General features: G+C 48.7%; 1 protein-coding gene across 1 annotated transcript in view; it reads left to right on the top strand.

The window, feature by feature from the left end:
• Rhce (Rh blood group CcEe antigens) overlaps positions 1–20,758 on the top strand; it is a 28,810-nt gene that overhangs the window by 5,068 nt on the left and 2,984 nt on the right. Inside the window, exons 2-8 of the mRNA XM_041652655.1 lie at positions 3,518–3,704; positions 8,689–8,839; positions 12,959–13,121; positions 14,356–14,522; positions 14,780–14,917; positions 19,185–19,309; positions 20,145–20,224. Of these exons, the coding sequence (XP_041508589.1) occupies positions 3,518–3,704; positions 8,689–8,839; positions 12,959–13,121; positions 14,356–14,522; positions 14,780–14,917; positions 19,185–19,309; positions 20,145–20,224 (1,011 nt within the window). The remainder of the gene's footprint in view (positions 1–3,517; positions 3,705–8,688; positions 8,840–12,958; positions 13,122–14,355; positions 14,523–14,779; positions 14,918–19,184; positions 19,310–20,144; positions 20,225–20,758) is intronic.

Genomic DNA, 20,758 nt, shown 5'->3' with positions numbered 1-20,758 from the left:
ACCACACGTGTAGGATGAAGCAAGAGGGTGTGGAGTTCAAATCTCTCTGTCTCCATTTACCAGCTGTGTGACCTGAGCCAGGCACAACAGCCTTCTGGGCCTCTCTTCTTCCATCTGTAAAATAGGAAAGATAAGTGGTGATGACAGACCAAGGAGGAGAACGGGTCTGGTCAAGAGGATGCTGGGGACTGCCTCCCTTGCCTCACTGCTGGCCTCCCAGGTCCCAGAAGGCCAGACTCCAGCAGTGAAATTCCTCTTGCCACCCAGTCCTCTCAACTCCTTATCACACCAAACACCTTGCCAACCACTAGTTTATCAGCCCTGGGGCAGAGCTGCTCTGAGAGCTGCCGCCCATGGGGGAGCCCTCTGAGTGGGCCTCGGCCCTGGGGTGGGGGTGAGAAGGGGCAGGAGTGAGCCCTGGGAAGAGTAAGTCTGAGCCTGGATCCTCAGGATGCTGGAGAGGAAATGGGAAGCAGGGCAGGCTGGGGTGGAGGGTGGGAAGCCAGATGCTGTAGCTAACAGCTGGACTGCACAGGTTCCTGGAACAGTGTAACTGGAAATGGCCACGCTACATTTCCTCCAGCATAAGGCATCAGTTCCTTCCTCAGGGACCCCGTGAGGCCTCAGGGAGGAAGGTCAGGGCCCCTATACCTGGAATTGGTGGCAGCTAGGTCAGGAAATGCCTCGCCCCACCCCATCCTCTCATTTTCTAACCTTCAGGCCGGACTCTACCCTCTTCCTCTCTTACCCTCCCCTAATGCCTTCTTCTTTAGAATGCCCCAAGGCTCTAAGAGCACCTAGACTATCAAAACCAATCTTACGGTTTCCAGAGAGGGAAACTGAGGCTCAGAAAGAGCAAAAGGTTTGCCTGAGATCCTTTAGCATGATGAGGTGAAAACCAGAGCTAGAGGCAGCCTCCCTGGAAGAAAGGCGCCCCGAAGCTGAGTTCACTACGGGTGTGCTGTGTGGTCCTGAGAAATCTCACTCCGGTAGTCCCCGTATACGAGTGTGTGATAGCCACATCATTACAAGCAGAGAGACAAGTGAGCAGCATCTGATGGCTTTTTGTCCTCAAGCTGTCTCCCTCCTTCCTAGTATGCTAAGGCCTCAGAGTGATTTGGAGTTGGTTTTGGTGATAACTATGTTGTTTTATTTTATTTTTTTTTTGAAATTTTATATATGTGTTTGCCTACATATATGTCTGGGTACCACATGCATGCTTAGTGCCTGCAGAGGCCAGATGAGGATATCAGATCTGCTGAAGCTGTCACAGGTGGTTGTGAGCCACCATGTGGATGCCGGGAACTAGATCTGGGTTCTCTGCAAGAGCAGAAGATGCTCTTAACCGCTAAGCCATCTTTCCAGTCCTCCAGGTGTGTCCCAGGCTGACTTTAAACTTCTGATCCTCCTGCTTCTGGCTCCTCAGCCACCAGTCTGCACCACCACGGCAGGCAAAATATCTTAAGTAATAAAAGGGCGTGCACTGTTTTATGGTAGGGAAAGGAGTGTACAAGTAGAGGCGATTCTCAACTGTCCATGTGAACTCACACAGATGGAAGGAAGATAGCAAGGCAATGAGTTATGCATATCTGCTAATAAATGTCACACAGCTGTCAAGGGAGGGGAACCTGTGCAGGCATCATCCCTGTGGAAAATGGTCCATGTCTTCTGGGAAAACAGCCTCTCCAGGCACCTCCCATTTTCATCGTAGAGTCTGATGAGGGGGTGGAATTGTTCCCGCTACACTGGTGAGAACCAGAAGGGAAGAAGAGGTGTGGAAGCTGCGGAATGGCTCCACCAATGGTCTGGGGAAAGACCCTACCCTCTGCTCTATGGAAGGCAGGTTGCTTAGCTCCTCCTCGTGGAGGCTTCCACGTTCATAAACAGCCACTGAAAGGGCAGGTGCAAGAAGACAGGAGACAGCTTAGGGGAAGCAATCCACTTGGGCTGGACTTTCTCATCACTGGGGCTAATACTGAAAGGAACCGTTTAAAGGGGGAAAGATCACTTGAGTTTGTGGGCAGCTGGCTTCCGTTGTTTGCAGGCCGTGGTGAGACAGAACACCTTGGGGGAAGGCACACTAGAGCAGGGATGCTCACCTCATAGCAGCCAGGACACTGAGAGGAGCAGCATGGAAGGGCCAGGAGCCAAGGCATTGCTACCTGTGCAAAGACATTTTGCTGATCTCCTGGGCATCTCTCAGTGCAGTCAAGTTGCTGGTCAAGATGCATCACTGGCTGTTCGCGTGCATTTAACATGGGTTCCTCTAAAGCTCAGAGAGGCTGAGTTCTAGATTCGACCGCACAGCTAGAGCGGGCCCAGTCTCACCAAACCCTCTGTAGTATACCTGCTAATTATTTTTTGTAACCAGAATCACATTAAAGTCCCCTCACCCCATTGTTCTGCTGGGGCCTGGGGGAGGTGTGGAGGGAGGACTTTTGCATTCTTCTGTCTCAGCTGCTCCTGTTGGGGCCCTGAGGCAGGGAAGAAATTTCCTACTGGCCTACCAGGTCCCTCGCAAGAACAGGGAAAAAGGCCCTGCGGTGGTGGCGCACGCCTTTAATCCCAGCACTTGAGAGGCAGAGGCAGGGGATCTCTGTGAGTTCAAGACCAGCCTGGTCTACAAGAGCTAGTTCCAGGACAGGCTCCAAAACCACAGAGAAACCCTGTCTCAAAAAAAAAAAAAAAAAAAAACTGGGAAAGAATCAACTTTCTCTCTCTCTCTCTACCTTACTTCCTTTTCCTATTTTTTTTTAAACTTTCATCATGGGCAGTGGTGGTGCACACCTTTAATCCCAGCAATTGGGAGGCAGAGGCCGGCCGATCTCTGTGAGTTCAAGACCAGCCTGGTCTACAGAACGGGTTCCAGGACAGCCAAAGCTACACAGAGAAACCCTGTCTTGAGAAAACAAAAACAAAAAACAAACTTCCATCATTTGCACGTGTGTGCACACACCTGTGTGAATGCTTTTGTACACGGGCCCTGTGGAGGTCAGAGGACAACCTTCAGGAGTTCATGGACTCCATTGTGGATTCAGGAGACCAGAGTCGGGTCCCTTTTCCACTGATCTGTCTCACCCACACTACCTGCTCCTGAAGAAGATGACTTGGCATGTGCCACAGGACCTCCGAGGCCACCCCATCTTTTCTTTTTTTGTCTCACCAGGATGGCTCAGCTGTTGAGGTTGCGTGTACCACAGTGGCACAGTGGCAGCCCGCCCACAATCCCAGAGCAATTAATTACCTTCACTGAATGCCGCACTGTCTGCATCAAAGTGTTTATTCCTCACAACCGAGGCTCATTTCCTGGGCTCTCCCATCTGCCTGAAGCACTCTACCAACTTTCTCTCCTCTACCCCACCTCAGCCCTGTGTGCTCAGTAGTCATGGCCCTGTTACTCAGATGAAAAAGCTGAGGCCCAAAGAAGCGAAGCAGTTTGACCAAGTTCCTGTAAATGCTCTCAGACGTCCCTTCCAGCGGCCGTTCTGTCCAATTCTCACCTACTCCTTCTTTTCAGTCTTCCAGGATTTGACCCTTATGGCAGCCTTGGGCTTCGGCTTCCTTTCCTCATCTTTCCGGAGACACAGCTGGAGCAGTGTGGCCTTTAACCTCTTCATCTTGGCCCTTGGGGTGCAGGGGTCTATCTTGCTGGAGCACTTCCTGAGCTGGCCTTTCCTACAGGATGTGGCCATCAATCTGTTCAGGTAACTGAAAGCAGCTGGGTTGTTTTGGGTGCTTAGAATGCAGCGAGGGAAAGTTCTAGACGACCAGGGCATCTCTAGCTCTGACATCACAAAATACTTAGGGCAAACTTTCTAGAAGATTTTTATTATTTATACAAAAATCCAATTTAACCGGGCCCTATTGGGCATTTCCAACTCTGTGGTACCCCAGGCCTCCCCGAATTCTCCCTATTTTGTTCTTAATGATTCTGATTGTATAAAGTCATACAAGTTTGTAGAAAAAAGTAAGAAAAGGAGTAGACACAAAACAAAGCAGAAAACAGAACTGTTGCCCAGAGAGACAGCATCTTAAAGAAAAGGAAGGGTGGGCAGGAGGTGCGGCTCCATGGTGAAACAGTTGCCTAGCATGTACATCAGTCCTGGGTTCCATGCCAGCCTGCAAGGAGAAAACAAGGAGGAGGAGGAAGAGGCAGAGGGGGAGAGAGAGAGAGGAGGGGGAGATGAAGAAGAGAAGAGAGAGGAGGGAGAAAGGGTCGCAAGAAGGAAGGCTCAGTTCTGAGATGCCGGTAGACAGGAACTAATCACACTTTTATTTTCTGTAAACTAGCATTGATCCACGTAGACGTAGCTAAATGAGATGGTACAAACTGGCAAACCTAACCTGTGATGCTAGACGTCACAGTAGTGGTTACCCAGGCAACAGGTGCGTATTGATAGGAAGGAGCGCCACAGAACCTGTGGGCTCAGTGACCATTCTCTGTGTTAACCTGGATGATGTTTCTATAGGGGGAAATCAGATTGATAAACGACAGGTGATTAATAGAGATGATTAACAGGTGATTAATAGATACAGATTAGTCAGGGTTCTCTAGAGGAACAGAACCAATAGGATGAATACATGCATATATACATGTATATATTTACACACATATATTTAGAAATAAGAATTTATTGATTTAGATTACATTAAAATAATATTAACAGAGCTGGGAGGTGGTATCGCACACCTTTAATCCCAGCACTCGGGAGGCAGAGGCAGATAGGTAGATCTCTGGGTTTGATGTCAGCCTGGTCTACAGAGTGAGTTCCAGGACAGCCAGGGCTACACAGAGAAACCCTGTCTTGAAAACAACAACAACAATAATAATACTAGAAATAACAGGTATCTCACACCTGAGAGGCAGAGAACACTTGTTGGTGCCACCAACAAGTTAGTGGCTGTCACACTCCATCGGCGGACAGCCTCATACTTGCTCAGTCCTGGAGAGCGCTGGTCCTTAGTCCTCAGTGGAAGTCTGGAAATGCAGGTTCTTTCATCTGCAAAGGAATCAGCAGCAGCCGGGTGCATCATTCTGCAGCAGGAGGGAAGGCTGGGCAGACCGGGAGGCAAACAAACTTCCTCCTGACAGTCCCCTTCTGTCTGGGTTAATACCCGGCAGGCACCTCCCACACTCTTCCCACAGCAACTAGCAATTAAGAAAACACCCCTCAGGCCAATCTGATGGAGACAGTTCCTCAATTGAGGGTCCCTTTTCAAGATGATTCTAAACACAGATAGGCGGTAGACAGTTCCTGTGGGGCTCTACACTACTTTAAAAAGACGCTGAATACTTGATAGAAAGAACTAGGAGATATTTTCCTTAAGAATGCTTTCTTGGCTGGATGCCGTGGTGCACGACTTTGATTCCAGCTCTCGGGAGGCAGAGGCAGGCGGCTGAGTTCCAGGCCACCCAAAGCTACTTGACGAAAGCCCCACCCTTCCCCCACCCCAGCCCCCATAAAAGTAAGTTTTGTTTTGTCCAACCTTGAATTGCTAAGATTCTGAGTCACACCTTGGGACTCAGGCCCTGTCAAGGACATCCTAGCTTTCCCTCTCAGGCCCTTGCTAAGGCTTCTGGGACTTGTCCATGGCTGTGTTAGACGAGTCACCAATATTCTCCTTAGCCCATCCAGGGTCAAGGTCCAAGCTCATCCACAGGTAAAGGAATGGAGGTTCAGAGAGGGTAATCCTATGATGTGGCTGGGGTCACAGGATTCTAACTTCCTTCCAGCCTTCCCCGGCACTCAGAGCAGTCACCATGTAAAATCGTTCGTTCCTTTTTAGTTTTTTTTTTTTTTTTTGGTTTTTCGAGACAGGGTTTCTCTGTGGTTTTGGAGCCTGTCCTGGAACTAGCTCTTGTAGACCAGGCTGGTCTCGAACTCACAGAGATCCGCCTGCCTCTGCCTCCCGAGTGCTGGGATTAAAGGCTTGCGCCACCACCGCCCGGCTGTTCATTCCTTTTTAAATATTGTAGAGAGCTGAGGGACTGCGCAGAGTTAGCAGAGCTTTTGCTTAAGGCGCATAAAGCCCTGGGTTCTACTCCCAACACTGCAAAACAAAACAAGACAAAAAACTGGTCGTTAAGGCACACTCAATAATCCCAGCGCTTAAGAGGTGGAAGCAGGAAGATCAGGAGTTCAAGGTCACCCTCAGCTACACTAGTGTAGAACTAGTGTAGACAGCCCTTCTTTAAAATATCCTTTTAAATAACTTTTTCAAGGCGTAAAACTACCTGCCTGTGGGTATTGCATACCCCCTGGGTTGTGTCAAAGGACACCCTGAGGTTCTCACACAGCAGTCCTGGGTTGGGGCTTCTGTTTAAAGTTGCACAGGTGTTAGCCTTTGGCACACAAATTGGAACTGGGGGCATTTCAGGATGTTTACCTGTCCTGGAACCTGTAACAGGGACCTGTTGTCCCTCCCTGCCACCCAGCCGCCATCCTACCAAAAACCATTTGGATCCTCCCGACTGAGACTCAGCTGGTACTGGCTTTGCAAGACTGATCAGTGGCACCCACCTGCCTGTCAGGCCAGGCTGGGCTAGTGGGCTTTGCCTGACCTGTTCCCTGCACTAGGGACAGAGACCCTGCTCTCCCTTCACACAGTAAGGACTTGGTAAGTGCTCATTGGGATAAAAATGAAAACAAAAGGCCCTTCAATGAGTGATTTCTACCCCCACTGCATGCCTGGTGTCGGGGATCAAACCAGGGCCTTGCAAATGCTAGACAAGATATTTGCTCAGCGCCAGCCCCAACCATTGGTGTTGTTTTTCTGTGACATAGGCTCAGGGAGCACAGACAGGTCTCAAATTCACTAGGTATCTGAAGGTGGCCTTGAACTTCTGAACCTCCTGCTTCAGCCTTCTGAGTGCCGAGATTACAGGTGTGCACGCCTGGTTTACGTGGTGCTGGGATCGGACTCAGGGCTTTGTGCCAACTGAGCAAAACCCCAGGTTCCATGGGTGTACTTTTTAAAAAAGTATTATTTACTTGTATTTTATGTACATTTGGTATTTTGCCTGCAAGTATCTCAGTGTGAGGGTATCAGATCCCCTGGAATTGGCATTATGGGCAGTTGTGAGTTGGCATGTGGGTGTTGGGAACTGAACCCTGGTTCTTTGGAAGAGCAGTCAGTGCTCTTAACCACTGAGCCACCTCTCCAGCCCCAAGGGGTGTACTTTTAATTGTATACCCTGAGTGGTTCTAGAAGATTCTCCCTAAAAGGTCCTGGCAATGCCCAGCTTCCTTGTTGTATCTGCCATGTGTTCATGAATTCTGCTCTTACTGTGACCCCAGGTGTTTTTACATGAAGTCACAGAGGCACACAGGGTGTATTCCAGGTCTCACTGTCAGGACATGGCTGCGTCAAGCCTTTTAACCACTTTAGTTCAGGGTCTTGCTGTCACTTGTCACAGGTCTGAGATCTCATGACTGGCCCACTAGTTTTTGAATTGAGCTTGTCAATGCACTGAACACTCACCTGCCGAACATGATCTGTCTAGACAGTGACACACCAGGTTTTCCAATATACTGTCCCTCCTGGTCCACGTCCCCATGTCCTGCTCTTACCGTCCCCTCACATTCTTGAGCCTCAGGAACAGCAGCAATGAAGACCAGGGAGGCTGCATCCCTTATATCTAGGGACTTGACCTTAGGGCCTTAGATTTAGGCCATCTGGGCTTGAACCTCATCTTTGTTAGCAGGAGGTAGTAGTGGCCATCCTTCCGGTTTCATGCCCTCTTGTACACGATGGGGGCAGGGGCACATGACATTGTAGTAACCTAGTACCACCCTGATGGAGGACTGACCTTTAACCTCTGGCAATTCACCAGCCTCATCCCAGCACAGCTGGGATAATCCCTAGGGAGGAGAGAGGTTTCAGAGGAAGAGGGGAGGACCAGCTCAGTGCCACTTCCCCCTCCCCCAGGAAGCCCTCCATGATAAGTCCAGTTGGCACAGTTAACTCAGGAAACCCTATATCTCTCCAGCCAGACCAGAAGCGCTTTGAAGATTAAAAAGTGGATTTCTCTGCCCGAATCCTCACATTGAGCCTGCACATTTGTCCAGGAGAGGAAGGATTTGGATCTTCATGATGCCTGCCTCTATTCATGAATTCCCTCTTCACATGCCTACCAGTCTTTGTGGTAGATAGATACACGTATACAAAGACTTCCTTCTAACCCCTGCCCCAGCCCGGGCAAACAAACATCCTCATTCTTATTTTCCAAGTGGATGCTTTACGGGATTAAGTAGCTGCTTGGGTGGTAGAGCTGGGATGGGAAGTCAAATTTATTCTACTTCCAAACTGCCAAACCCAGGCTCCACACATCGAGGAGAGAAAGGAGGACCTTGGCTGGCCAGCTGGTGCACAGCGCCCTCTATGGAACATCTGAGAGCGGCGACTGCAGAAAGGAAGTGTGGGGTTGGCAGTGTAACTCAGACAGCTGCGGTGTCCCTGGAGAAGAGGCAGCCACTTTAAATCACAGTGACATTAGTAGAAGAGGCTTGGCGCCTCTGAGCTTGTCTGTACCACTGGAGTGTGCAAGGACCTCAGGTGCCATCCTGGTGAGGGACAGGACAGGAGAGCCTGTGCTGTTGGGAAACCCTCATGCACGCGTACGCATGCGCGCGTGTGATCTGCTGAATGAGAGGTACTCTTCCTCACAGGATCTCTTTCCTCCCTCAGCATCCGGACGGCTACCGTGAGCACAATACCTGTGCTCATCTCAGCAGGCGCTGTCCTTGGGAAGGCCAACTTGGTGCAGCTGGCTGCGATGGTGCTGATGGAAGCTGCAGCCTTCAGAGCCGTCAGGCTTGTTGACAAGAAGGTCTTCCACGTGAGTCCCAGGGCAGTGAGGGGACTTGGGATAGCATAGGGGGGTAGGATGCTGCCCCACCTTGATAAGTTTTGGAGTTTTGAAAATAAAGCTAGGCCCCGAGTGGAGCTGAAAGTGCTTAGACGCCACTGAAGGTTAAACACCGCGCGTGGAGGCCTTGAGCCGCGCGAGATTACTATGGGATGCGTACAAAAGATGCATTCCCAGAGCGTATTAGCCGCAGAGTGTGTTGTATTTTTCATATATGGCTTACAGGCTAGTCCAATTATTCCAACAATGACTGTCTCCTGATAGAAAGCCCAAGGGTCCAGTAGTTTTCCAGCCCATGAGGCTGATGTTTCACTGGCCTTCAGTATGCTTTGGGATCCTAATGAGGTAGGCTCTAATGACGATGAGGGAATGGACTTGCCAGGGAGACTGAGAGCAAGGGCTTCCTTCTCCTTTCTCCTTCATAGAGGCTGCCATCAGGAGTGGCCTGGATTTAAGAGGGATTTTCCCACCTCAAAAGACTGGGACCTAAAGTAGGTCTTCCTACTTCAAATGATTTTTTTTTCTCTCTTTGGCTTTTTGAACTCTTTGCTCTTGAGGAGCCTGCCACCCAGCTCCCAAATAAAACACAGACAGAGGCTTATTCTTATTTACGAATGCCTGACCTTAGTTTGACTTGTTTCAAGCCAGCTTTTCTTATCTTATGCCAGCTACCTTTCGCCTCTGGGCTTCTTCCTTTTCTTTTCTTTTTTTTTTTCTTTTTCTTTTTTTTTTTTTTTTTGGTTTTTTTCGAGATAGGGTTTCTCTGTGGCTTTGGAGCCTGTCCTGGAACTAGCTCTGTAGACCAGGCTGGTCTCGAACTCACAGAGATCCGCCTGCCTCTGCCTCCCGAGTGCTGGGATTAAAGGCGTGCGCCACCACCGCCCGGCCTTCCTTTTCTTCTGTGTGTCTTAGTTACACACTTAGTCTGTGACTGGCTGGCTGATTGGCCCTTAGTGTCCTCCTCTCCTCTCCTTGTTCTCTCTTGCTCCTTCCTCTGAGTTCTCCTATTTATCCTGTCTGCCAGCCCCGCCTATCCTTCTCTTGCCTTACTATTGGCTGTTCAGCTCTTTATTAGACCAATCAGGTGTTTTAAATATTTATTTATTTATTATGTATACAATATTCTTTCTGCTTGTATGTCTGAAGGCCAGAAGAGGGCACCAGACCTCATTACAGATGGTTGTGAGCCACCATGTGGTTGCTGGGAATTGAACTCAGGACCTTTGGAAGAGCAGTCAATGCTCTTAACCGCTGAGCCATCTCTCCAGCCCCCCAATCAGGTGTTTTAGACAGGCAAAGTAACACAGCTTCACAGAGTTAAACAAAAGCAGCATAAACAAAAGCAGCACATCTTTACATCGTTAAACAAATGTTCCAGAGCAGAAGCAAATGTAACACACCTTAAAATACTATTCCACAGCGCACACACACACACACACACACACACACACACACACACACCGTCTGGTTTGCAAGTCCCCCAAATCCACCCTTCCTCCCCGTCCGTAGTTTGGTTTTTCAGCCTAACTTTATCCTGTCCAGCTATTGGCCAATTGGCTTCTTTATTGGATCAATCACATGACATATATTCACACAATGCAAAGGAATATTCCACAGCAGCTCACAACTGCCTGTAACTCCAGTTCCAGGGGATCTGACACCTTTTTCTGACCTCTGAGAGTGCTCATGTACAAACACAGATAAACACACATATACATAAATGAAGGAAAAGAATACACTTTCTTTTTTTTGTTTGTTTTTGTTTTTTGAAAATAGGGTCTCTGTAGATCAGGCTGGCCTCAAACTCACAGACTCACAAACTCTGCCTCTGCTTCCTGATTGCTGGGATCAAAGTCATGTGCCAACATTGCCTGGCCACCTGATTTATTCTTTTCTTTTCTTTTTTTTTTTTTCGAGACAGGGTCTCTCTGTGGCTTTGGAGCCTGTCCTGGAACTAGCTCTTGTAGACCAGGCTGGCCTCGAACTCACCGAGATCCACCTGCCTCTGCCTCTCAAGTGCTGGGATTAAAGGTGTGCGCCACCACCACCCAGCCCCCGATTTTTTTTTAAATATTTATTTATTTATTATGTATACAATAGTCTGTCTGAGTGTATGCCTGCAGGTCAGAAGAGGGCACCAGACCTCAATACAGATGGTTGTGAGCCACCATGTGGTTGCTGGGAATTGAACTCAGGACCCCTGGAAGAGCAGGCAATGCTCTTAACCTCTGAGCCATCTCTCCAGCGTCACCCCCCACCCCACCGATTTATTTTTGAGTGATATCTGTAACCTTCTCTTTTTGCTTTTTACTTTTTAATTTTTTTGCTTTTGTTTTTCTTAAACTTATCTAAGACTAGGTCTACAGGTCTAAGAGTCTCACTCTGAAAGAACAAATGTTCTTAACTGTCTCTCAGCCCTAATGGGTTTCATTCATTCATTCATTCATTCATTTATTTTTGAGGCAGGGTTCACTAGGTAGCTCTGGCTGTCCTAGAACTCACAGAGCTCTGCCTGCTTCTGCCTCCTGAGTGCTGGGATGACAGACAGGTCCCCACACCCAGGGCTATGTGCATGCCACACAAGCTCTTAGCTGAATGAACTAGAGATGATCTTCAGTTTCAGGTCTATCTGAGACAGGATCTTCGTCCTGTAGCCCAGGATGGCCGGCCGTGCACTCACAGCATCCTCTTGCCTAGCCTTCTATGTGATGGAAGTACGGGCATGACCTCTTCCCGGTCCGTAGGCGGAAGCTGTGTAGGCTTCCGTGCGTGGGCGCGTGTCTTCTTGCATGGGAGAGCGTCTTCATGCGTGGGCGAGGGCTCTTTAGCAGCATCTGCCCATTGAGAAATACTCACCCATCGTGTGCCAGGCACTCTCATGACCTTGGGAAAATACAACTGCAGGGAAATTTCTGCTGCGGAAGGCACCATTACCAATAAAAGAAAAAAAAATGAAATGGACAAGAGATGTGTCCTGTTTGATCGTGACCAATTCTATAGTGAAAAATAAAGCAAAGGAGAGTGGTGCCGAGATGTGAGGGGGTGGGTAAGATACCAGACAGACCGGTAGGAAAGCATCACCAAGCAATTTTGAGGCCAGACCTGGAGGGCGTCTGGCAACCGTGGCCAGCCCTGGCCGGGTGTTTGGTAGATTGCATCTGTCCCAAGGCCCTTGTGTCTCTTGCCCAGACTCCTTCCACATCTTGCCCCTTGGTGATAATAGAAAGCTTGTTGCTTACCCCCTCAGGGCTGACCACTTCCTCCTCCCTGCCCATGCTCCTCTGCCCAGGGAAACAGTATTGTAGACTGTTGAATGGCCAGAAGTGAGTGAGAGTGGAGGGTGGGGCGGGAAGAGGGGTTAGGCTGGAGAAAGAGCAGACCACACAGGGTCTTCCTGCAGGTCATGGAAAGGAAAGGGCAGTCACTCTGAGTCAGGAGATCCGGGAAGTGGCAGGGTCTGTAGCTGTTAGGAGAATATTCAATAGGGACAAGGGTGGGAACAGGAAATCCAGCTGGGAGGTTATTGCAGAAATCTGGGGTATCAGCCGGGCCAGTGGTGGCACTTAATCCCAGCACTCCCGGAGGCAGAGGCAGGTGGATCTCGGTGAGTCCGAGGCCAGCCTGGTCTACAAGAGCTAGTTCCAGGACAGGCTCCAAAGCCACAGAGAAACCCTGTCTTGAAAAACAAAACAAAAGAAAAGAAAAAGAAATCTGGGCTATCTGTGAAGGTGACTTTGGTCACGGCAGCATCAGTGGGGAGTAGGTAAAGAACCGATCAATTCTGAGAGTTTTTGGAAGACCCTGAAGACAGCCTTTACCCTAAACCCACCAAGAATGAAATCTAAGGCTTATTAAATTTGCTATGCACAGTTAGCATGAACCACGAGTCTACCTGGCTATAGTGTGGTATTCCGAGACCACTCATCACCATGGGAAGGCCAGCTGGGTGGGTTGTATAAGCTCTGAATACCAGGTCAGAGTTCAAGTCACACCTCTTACAGAAAGCACAGGACTTTCTCAGAGAGGCTGCACGGCTGACCTCTTTACACAGGCCTGGGACACTCACCAGACCACTGTGCTTTGTTGCAGATGGAAGACCACATAATCGCGATGCACGGGCATGTGTTTGGGGCCTATTTCGGACTGCTTGTGGCCTGGTGCCTCTCCAGGTCCCTGCCCAGGGGAGTAGGTGAGAAAGCCCAAACAGAGAAGGCTCAGATGGCCACAAGCTCCAGTCTGTTTGCCATGCTGGGTAAGGATGAGAGGGCTGGGTAGTCTCCTGTCTGAACAGCTGGGAACAAATCCTGCTGACAAATCTTTCTGACCCTGAGTATCCTGGTCCTGTCCATAAAGGCCCTTTGTTTCTAGTAACGTTGTTGAGTTTATATAGCTTTATATATAGTCTATAGACTACATATATTATAATAAATAATGTTATTTATAAACTATATTGTTATATATGTGTGAACCATATTATTGTATATATACACTATATGTTATATATCAACTATAAAACATTTAAACACCATATAGTTTATATATAATGTTATTGAGCTTATGTAGCTTTGGAATAAGCCTCTCCTTTTAGCGACTTCTCTTCAATAATATTTGGTGGAGGGGCTGGAGAGATGGCTCATCGGTTAAGAGCATTGCCTGCTCTTCCAAAGGTCCTGAGTTCAATTCCCAGCAACCACATGGTGGCTCACAACCATCTGTAGTGGTGCCCTCTTCTGGCCTTCAGGCATACACACAGAAAGAATATTGCATACATAAATAAATAAATAAATAAATAAATATTTTAAAAAATAATATTTGGTGGAGCCAGGCAGTGGTGGCACAGGCCTTTAATCCCAGCACTCAGAGGCAGAGGCAGTTGAATCTCCTTGTTTGAGGCTAGTCTGGTCTCAGAGTGAGTTCCAGGACAGCCAGGACTATTACATAGAGAAATCCTGTCTCAAAAAATCAAAATAAAAATAATAATTCAGTGGAGACTTGGGTGTGATGGTGTACCCCTGGACTACAGCACTTGGAAAGCAGAGACAGGAGGATTGAAAGTTCAGAGAGGCTCTTTACATTAGACTATATTTATTTATTTATCTTATGTGCATTGGTGTTTTGCCATTAACTGGAATTACAGACAGTTGTGAGCTGCCATGTGGGTGCTGGGAATTGAACCCGGGTCCTCTGGCAGAGCCATCAGTGCTCTAACCACTGGGCCACCTCTCCAGCCTCGGCCTTGCATTTTAAAAGGAAGCATTTGGCCATCAAAGAGCAGAGTGAGGCCTGGCATTTGTAGAGATCTTAACACACTGGCCCTTATATTCCTCATCTGGAAAATGTGTCATCTGCTTCCTACCAAACTGTTTAGACACCCCTGGAAGGTGACCAGGCTCGCTTGCTAGCTCCAGGCCGTTCCTCTGATGTCTGGGAAGAGAGTGGTTACAGAAGCAGCGCTCTTCTGGCTAATGGCCGCCTCTGCCCTCCAGGCACCTTCCTCTTGTGGATCTTCTGGCCCAGTTTCAACTCTGCTCTGCTGGAATGGCCAAACGAGAAGAAGTCCGCTGTGCTCAACACCTACTATGCCCTTGCCGTCAGCGCAGTGACAGCCACCTCCATGTCAGCCCTGAGCGACCCCCAGGGGAAGATCAACATGGTGAGGAGGAGGCTGCCTCCTGGGCAACATGTGTCTCTCTGTGCCTAACACACGTGTTGATGGCCCTCCTACAGGGCCAGACTCTGGATGGGTGGGGGAGCTCCTGCGATGGGCCCTTCCTCGTCTGCCATGTAGGGAATATCAGGATACCAGAGACTGGACAGCTTTCTGGGGGGCTGGTGTGTGTGTGTGTGTGCGCATGCACACGTGTTGAAATCAATGTTACTATCACCTACCCACAAGCTGCTGCTTTGCAGGTTCACATCCACAATGCAGTGCTGGCGGGAGGCGTGGCTGTGGGTGCCCCGTGTTTCCTGATCACTTCTCCCTGGATTGCCATGGTGCTGGGCCTCACAGCGGGGTTGATCTCCATTGGGGGAGCCAAGTGCCTGCCGGTAAGGAAGTGGGACTTAATCACTGTGAAGAGACACCATGACTGTGGCACCTCTTATAAAGGAAGCATTTAATTAGGGTGGCTTGCTCACAGTTTTCAGAGGTTCAGTCCGTTCTAACCATGAGGGGAGCAGGCTGGCATGCAGACAGAGATGGTGCTGGAGAAGCAGCTGAGAGGCCTACATCTTGACTGAGACACCGGGCAGTATCCTGAGCATAGGAAACCTCAAAGCCCACCCCCACAGTGACACACTTCCTCCAACAAAGCCACACCTCCCAATAGTGCCACTCCCTTTGGGGCCATTTTCTTTCAAGCCACCATAACTACTAACCTCTACTTTGCCTCAGACCAGTAGTATCTGGGTCACTGGGTGGGTCACATGGGCGCATGAGGCAGGTAGTGACACTTTCCTAGATCAGGTACAAAGCCCAGCTACATTCATGACTAAGTTCGGCAGGACATTCAGGGAAGACCCCTGCGTCAATGCAGGTTCGAAGTCGCCTCTATTCTCAGATCAAACTTTATCTGACAAGCAGAGCAGGCCCAGAGGCATTTCTGTCCATCATTTTAACCTTTAAAAAAAATTAAATGGCATTTATTTTTTATTGTGCGTATAGTAGAAGTCAGAGGACAACTTGAGTAAGTCTGCTCTCCACTTCTACCATATGGATCCTGGGAATTGAACTCAGATTATGAGGCTTGGCAGCAAGCCCCTTTCCCACTGAGCCCTATCGCAACCCTGGCGGTAGACTTTTGAAGGCTGAATCTGGATACTCAGCTTCAACTCAAGGAAGAGTTTACCAGCAGCTGGATCTGATCCTAGCTAAGCCTCTCTGCTTTTCATCTGCAGAGGGAACACATGTCTCTTATCTCTTTTGGCTTTGAAACCCCGAGATGTAAGCAGTTGTTAGATAGCAAAGAGTGTGTCAGAAGGTGACATGCTCTCATTGGACTCAGGCCCTGTCTGAGTGATTCTTTCTATCGCTGTGATAAAACAGCATGACCAAAAGCAACCTGGGAGAAGAGTTTATTTCATCTTCCAGGTGGTAGAGTCTATCATCCAGAGAAGTCAGGGCAGGAATTTGAGGCAGGAGCTGATGTAGAGGCCATGGAGGGGTGCTGCTTACTGGCTTGTTCCCCATGGCTTGCTTATAGAACTCAGAACCACCCAGGGGTAGCATGACCCTCAGTAAGCTGGACCCTCTCATATCGATCATCAGTCAAGAAAATGGCCTGAAAAGCTTGCTCCAAGCCAGTCTGGGGAGGGGGAGCAATTTCTCACCTGAGGTTGTCTCTTACAAAATGACACCAGCTTGTGTCAAGTTGACGTAAAGCTGCCCAGCACAGCCCCTTGATGTCTTGGTGCCTCAGTTCCCTTGACTCTTTTTTTTTTTAAGATTTATTTATTTAATTTATTATATATATAGTGTTCTGGGCACCAGATCTCATTATAGATGGGTGTGAGCCATCATGTGGTTGCTGGGAACTGAACTCAGGACTTCTGGAACAGCAATCAGTTCTCTTAACCTCTGAGCCATCTCTCCAGCCCAAGATTTATTTATTTTATGTGCATTGCTTTGGCGTTTTGCCTGCGTGTATATTTGTGTGAGGGTGTCAGATCCTCTGGAACTGGTGTTATAGACAGTTGTGAGCTGCTATGTAGGTGCTGGGAATTGAACCCAGGTCCTCTGGAAGAGCAGCCAGTGCTCCCAACCATTGAGCCATCTCTTCAGCCCTTCCTTTGACTCTTTTACCAGGGCAGGGTGGCTCAGCTATTTTGAAGATTACTCATTTGTTCATCAATTCATTCATTCAATCATTCACCAAACATGCTTAAAAGAAAAGCAAACAACAACAACCCCCCCAAAAAAACTTTATTTTTTTTAATATTTATTTATTTATTATGTATGCAATATTCTGTCTGTGTGTATATCTGCAGGCCAGAAGAGGGCACCAGACCTCATTACAGATGGTTGTGAGCCACCATGTGGTTGCTGGGAATTGAACTCAGGACCTTTGGAAGAGCAGGCAATGCTCTTAACCACTTGAGCCATCTCTCCAGCCCCCCAAAAACTTTATTTTTTAATTTTATTTGCATTGATGTTTTGCCTACATGTATGTGTGAGGGTGTCAGATCTTAGAGATACAGACATTTGTGAGCGGCCACCTGGGTGCTGGGAATTGGACCCTGGTCCTCTGAAAGAACAGTCAGTGCTCTTAATCACTAAGCCATCTCTCCAGTCACCAAACATGCTTTAACCCTCGTTCTACTTCAGATAAAGATGTCAATAAAAAGCAGAAAGGTCCCTAAGCTAGCCTAGGTCTGGTCAGAATAGAAACCAATACTTGCAGAGGGAATGATGCCTGAGATGGGCAGTACCAGTATGGCGGATTAGCCAGGCAAATAGGGAAATGAATCCCAGACAGGGTCGGATTAGCCAGGCAAATTCAGAAATGAATCCCAGACAGGACCAGTGCCTTCAAACCCTCAGTGAGAAGAGCGTGTGACCCAGTCAAGAAACAGAAAGATATAATCATGGCAGAAGGTTTGCATTTGCCCGGACCTTGGTGAGATCAGCATGGAGAGGTGGGAAGTGCTGGGCAGAGCTCCTGGGATGACCAGGTGTCTGGATGTTCACTCCGGAGACGGTGGGGGCTGTAAGGAGAGAAGGAACCTGAGGAATCTCCCTAGGTGTTTCCTCAGGCCTAATGAGGGCAGGAGTGGAGGGACCGTGGGATGATGTGTGCCACGTGGATGGATGCCATCTGTCTGATTTCTCGTCTTCTGTTGTCTTGCGGATGGCATTTATGGGTGCCTAGTGATGTTCTTGCTCGGCATGCTGCTGGGCTGTGGAAGTTAGAAGCCAGGATGTTGCTCAACACTTTACAGCACAGAGGATGGTCCTCCAGCCCCAACATAGGACTATCAGCCTTAAATGGGAATGGAATCTGTGTTGGGCCCTTTTACTCAGAACATGACCAGGGAAACATCAGCAATGGTAACTGTGCAGGCTACTTTCCTTGGCACTGTGATCAAATACCACCAAGAAGCAACTTAAGGGGACGGATTTATTTGGGCTCCTGGGTTGTGGCCACCAGATGTCTCCTCCTAAAAGGTTCTACAATTTCCTAGAACAGGACCATCACGGGAGGCAGTGGGGCGGCGGGTGTTCAGCCCCATGAGCTTGTGGGCCCTGTCACATTCCAGCTGTGACAATATCCCTGGGAAGTCTGTCAGAATTGCAGAATCCCAGTCCTCATCCGGCCGCCAGAGTCACTAAACCCTTTGCATGTGAGCATGCGTGAGCGTGTGTGCATGCCAGAGGAAGGAAACCAGGCCCTGGCATCTGCTAGGCAAGCATTCTCAGATCAGTCTACATCCGCAGTCTTTCTGAGCATTTTAAAATAAAGGTTTTGTTTAGTTTTATTTGTATGCGTGTTTTGCCTGAATATACATTTGTGTACCATGTGCAGCATGCTGAGGCCAGATTCCCTAAATCTGGGATTACAGATGTTGTGAGCCGCCATGTGGGTCCTCAGAACTGAACTCCAAATTCTGAAGGATTGTTAGGAAATATTCCTAAAAAACGAGCCTCTCTGCTGACACAAATAATCCCAGTCAGACCAAATTAAAAGATATCCAGGTTTAATTGGACGTCGCACTCTGGGGGTGGCCCAGAGGGGGAACAGAAAGCCAATGTGACCACCAAAGAGGAAGAGGGAAGACCACGTGTTTATTCTCTGGGAGGCAGTTTAAATAGCCTATGGGAGTGGTCTTGACCTTTCCTGGATTGGGGTCAAGGTTTGGTGGGCTCAGGGGAGGAGGCTTCCAAAAATGGATGCGGGATGCTGGGATTACACTGACCTCCTCTAGAAGAGTAGCCGTGCTCCTAACTGCTGAGTCATCTCTCCAGGCCCCTCTTCTTGGCATTTTAAATGTTTCAGGGCGTGGGGGGTTGGAGGATGTAAATGTACTTTTAGGGCATCTTTAGGTGGTCCTGATGTCAAGGACCTGTGAAGAACTGGGAGGAACTATGGGTCTTACTTTTCGTTGTTGTTGTTGTTGTTGCTTGTTTTTTGAGACAGGATTTCTCTATGTAACAGTCCTAGCTGTCCTGGAACTAGCTCTTGTAGACCAGACTGGCCTCAAACTCACAGAGATCTACCTGCCTCTGTCTCCCAAGTGTTAGGATTAAAGGAGTGTATGCACCACCACTGCCCAGCGGGTCTTATGTACAGATCTACTTATAACATCACTTTGTCCCTAGGTGTGTTTGAACCACATGCTGCAGATCCAGAAGCACGGTGGGATCCATTATACCTTCGGCTTGCCGGGTCTGCTCGGAGCAGTCACCTACATTCTGCTGATACATATGAACTACAGTATAGCCCAGTGGGTACAACTACCGTATAGCCCAGTGGGTGCCTTGGCCTCTTTCCTTAACCTTCATCCAACTTGGGAGGAAATGTATCCAGAGCCAATTAAATCAGAATTTTTTTTTAATTATTAAATTTAGACAGGGTAAGATAGGCATGGTGATGTAGGTCTTTATTTTATTTATTTATTTTGGTTTTTCAAGACAGGGTTTCTCTGTAGCTTTGGAGCCTGTCCTGGAACTAGCTCTTGTAGACCAGCCTGGCCTCGAACTCACAGAGATCCTCCTGCCTCTGCCTCCTGAGTGCGGGATTTAAGGCGTGTGCAACCACTGCCCAGTTTGGTGTAGGTCTTTAATCCCAGCACTTGGGAGTCAGAGAAGGGCGGATCTCTGTGAGTTACAGGCAGACTCAGCTGGTAGAGTGTTTTCCATCCTCAAGCACAAAAACTGGGTGTGGTGGCATTCATCCGGAGTCCCAGAATTTGGAAGGTGGAGGCAGGAGGACCAAGAGTTCAAAGTCATCTTCTACCTGGTATAGGTCGTGTGTACCACATAATGAGATCTGAAGGGGAAAAGCTCGGTTGTTCAACACCTCTGACTGTAGGATCACACTGAAGAGACAGTGTAGGTCAGGCTTGGGCTGACCCACGGAGTCTGGGGATTTCAATGTGCCTACCCTACATCTGCATAGCTCTATAAGAAAGTGTCAGGGACATGGTGGGGGATTGGGAGGGATGGGACACTTAGTTTCTTCACGGCCCTTCTTGGCCCTGTCACTACTGCCATCTGTCATGTTTGTCCTCAAACCCGCAGCCTGATTTGTGAGTGGCCTCTCTGCTTTGTCCATTCTAGGGTTACCAACCAGATGATCAAAGACTTTGGGGCTCTCAGCTTTGCTCTGGCGGTGGGAATGGTGTCTGGACTCCTAACAGGTCAGTGCAGTACCAGGCTTTCCTCCACTAGAGGGTGCCGTGGTACACATGAGCATGCCAGGCCCCTTCCTCCGGAACTCACCCCTTGTAAGGCAGGCTGCTCAAAGGATGATTTTTAAAATTTGTTGTTTATTATATATACCGTGTTCTGCCGCATGCATGCCTGCAGGCCAGAAGAGGGCACCAGATCGTATTACAGATGGTTGTGAGCCACCATGTGGTTGTTGGGAATTGAACTCAGGACCTCTGGAAGAACAGCCAGTGATCTTAACTGCTGAGTCATCCCTCCAGACCTTCAAGTGCTGTTTTTAAAAATCAAAGAATCGGCTCAGAGTAGTGGGTCATTCCTATAATCTCAGCACTTGCGAGGCAGTGGCAGGCAGTCTCCAAATTCAAGGCCAGACTGGTCTACACAGTGAGTTCAAGGCCAACTTGGTCTACACAGTAAGTTCAAGACCAGCCAGAGCTCCACACTACTGAGTCCCTGTCACTACCCTACCCCATAACAAAAGACCCAACACAAAATCCAAGAAA

Source organism: Microtus oregoni, unplaced genomic scaffold (assembly GCF_018167655.1).
Source record: "Microtus oregoni isolate MIOR12 unplaced genomic scaffold, Mior012 000005F_ref0000423, whole genome shotgun sequence".
In the NCBI taxonomy this organism is placed as follows: Eukaryota; Metazoa; Chordata; class Mammalia; order Rodentia; family Cricetidae; genus Microtus; species Microtus oregoni.
The sequence above is the reverse complement of the archived record's forward strand: the minus strand, read 5'-3'. Positions and strand labels throughout refer to the sequence as shown.